Source organism: Oryx dammah, unplaced genomic scaffold, assembly GCF_014754425.2.
Source record: "Oryx dammah isolate SB20612 unplaced genomic scaffold, SCBI_Odam_1.1 HiC_scaffold_2, whole genome shotgun sequence".
Taxonomy (NCBI): domain Eukaryota; kingdom Metazoa; phylum Chordata; class Mammalia; order Artiodactyla; family Bovidae; genus Oryx; species Oryx dammah.
In genome coordinates, this window is record NW_024070186.1 from 21628674 (window position 1) to 21630540 (window position 1867).

Here is a 1867-nt window from a genome sequence, read left to right on the forward strand (position 1 = left end):
TCTGGGGCCCAGGCGGTCACTCTCACCTTGGGCCTCAGTGTCTCTCTCCAACGGGCTCCAGCGTTGCTGCGGCCCACCTGGGTGCGGCTCTAGCTGGCGAGCGGAGATCCAGCCTCGCAGCTCCGGGAGCTGGGCAGAGATGCAGCCGAGATCCGGCTGGCGAGATGCCCGCGCAAGGGATGGGGGTGTGGCGAGGGCGATCCGCCGGAAGAGCGAACCCTTCCGAGGAGGCGAATCCGCCCCCTCGCGGGCAAGTAAAGCTAGTTGAGGCCCCGGGAGCCGGGTCGGTGTCGCGCGCCAACGAGGAGAATGAAGCTCGTCATCTGCTCCCTGCTGTGCGCGGGCGCCCTGGGTGAGTGCGCGCCGGAAGCTGGGTGAGGGCGGCCCCCTAGGATGGGGACCGGGTACCAGCACAGGGTCAGCCACGGCGGGACGCTACACCGCCTGGGCTAGAGCGGCTTCGAAGTAGCCCAGAGTCTGGCTGGCTGCAAAGTGCCTTCCACCCCGGAGGCGCATCAGTACACCTGACAGGCAGTCGCCCTTGAAGAAACCCTACAGCCTAGGACAGGAGTTCACCAACTGTCGCCAGCCGGCCAAATTCCGCCAGCCGCCTATATACGGCAGACTGAGCTAAGAATGGGTTTTACATCTTCACATAGGTGGAAGAAACCAAAAGAAAAATAGTATTGACACATGAGAATTAAATGAAATTCAAACGTCAGCATCCATAAATAACACTTCACTGCAACAGGATCAGGCTCATTCAGTTAAGTACTATCCACGGCTGCTTTTGGGTTTCCCAGGTGGTTCAGTGGTAAAGAATTCTCCTGCAGGATACGCAGGTTTGATTTCTGGGTGGGGAAGATTCCCCTGGAGGAGGAAATGGCAACCCACTCCAGTATTCTTGCGGGGAAAATCCCATGGACAGAAGAACCTGGGTACAGTCCATAGAGTCGCAGAGTCAGACCTGACTCAGTGACTAAACAATGACGACAACAACAATAGCTGCTTTCAGGCTTTAAGGCAGAGTTGAGTAGTTGCCACAGAGACTGTATGACTCACAAAACTAGTCATTGCCTCCGCAGACAATTCTGAAAAATGTTCCTGACCCCTTGCCTGAAGGCTGTTCATCCCATTTAGAGGGGAGGAAGCAGGGTCAGAGGAGAGAACGGATTTTTTTTCCCCAGGACTCACAGACTATTAATGAGGGGCTGAAACACGTGAGGTAATCTTGTCAAGTGTCTAACCAGAAGGATATTTCCTGCTCTGAACATACAATGCCTCCCATCCCTACCATACACTAGAGAGGTGGAGAAATACAGGGGACAAACACCCACCCTAGAATGAGATCCACCTGCCATGTGACTCTGAGTGGTCCCTTGCCCTCTCTGAGCTAATTTACTCCTCAGTTCAGTAGAAATTACTTTTTCACAGCAAACACAGTTGCTGTGCACCTGATGTGAAGTCACATGCCTAAGGGCAGAGCTCAAGGCACAGGTGAGTTATCACTGGGAAAAAAATCCTGCACTTAAGTGAAGGGGGCTCTTGGTTGGGTAACTGTAAGGAAGGTCACAGTACAAAGTCACTGAGCTCATGCAGGTGGAAGCCCTCCCAGGCTGAACGACTGGGTTCTGTTCAGCCCTGGTTCTGTCAGGTTGTCTTAAGTCATTTCTAGGGCAGCGGATCTATCATGGGGGGTGGAGTAACCTGGGCTGGGCAGAAGGAGGCAGGAAGTGCAAGGAGTGCTTTCTGGGCCTCCCTGGCCAAGTGCTGCCCTCTAGGGCCACAGAGGGAGCTCTGCAGAGGCTGAGGAGGGCTGACGGGTCGCTGCTGCTGTGACCCAACCATGGCCACAGGGAATCTATAG

At 55.0% G+C, this 1867-nt stretch overlaps 1 protein-coding gene across 2 annotated transcripts in view; it reads left to right on the forward strand.

Moving 5' to 3' along the window:
- Positions 1-220: 220 nt before the first annotated feature.
- Positions 221-1867, forward strand: part of LOC120857287 (inhibitor of carbonic anhydrase-like) — a 46211-nt gene continuing 44564 nt past the window's right edge. Inside the window, exon 1 of one of the 2 annotated variants that reach the window (XM_040232767.1) lies at positions 221-352. In XM_040232767.1, coding sequence (XP_040088701.1) covers positions 310-352 — 43 coding nt within the window. In that variant the 5' untranslated portion in view covers positions 221-309. The remainder of the gene's footprint in view (positions 353-1867) is intronic. The other variant, XM_040232769.1, reaches the window with a different exon arrangement.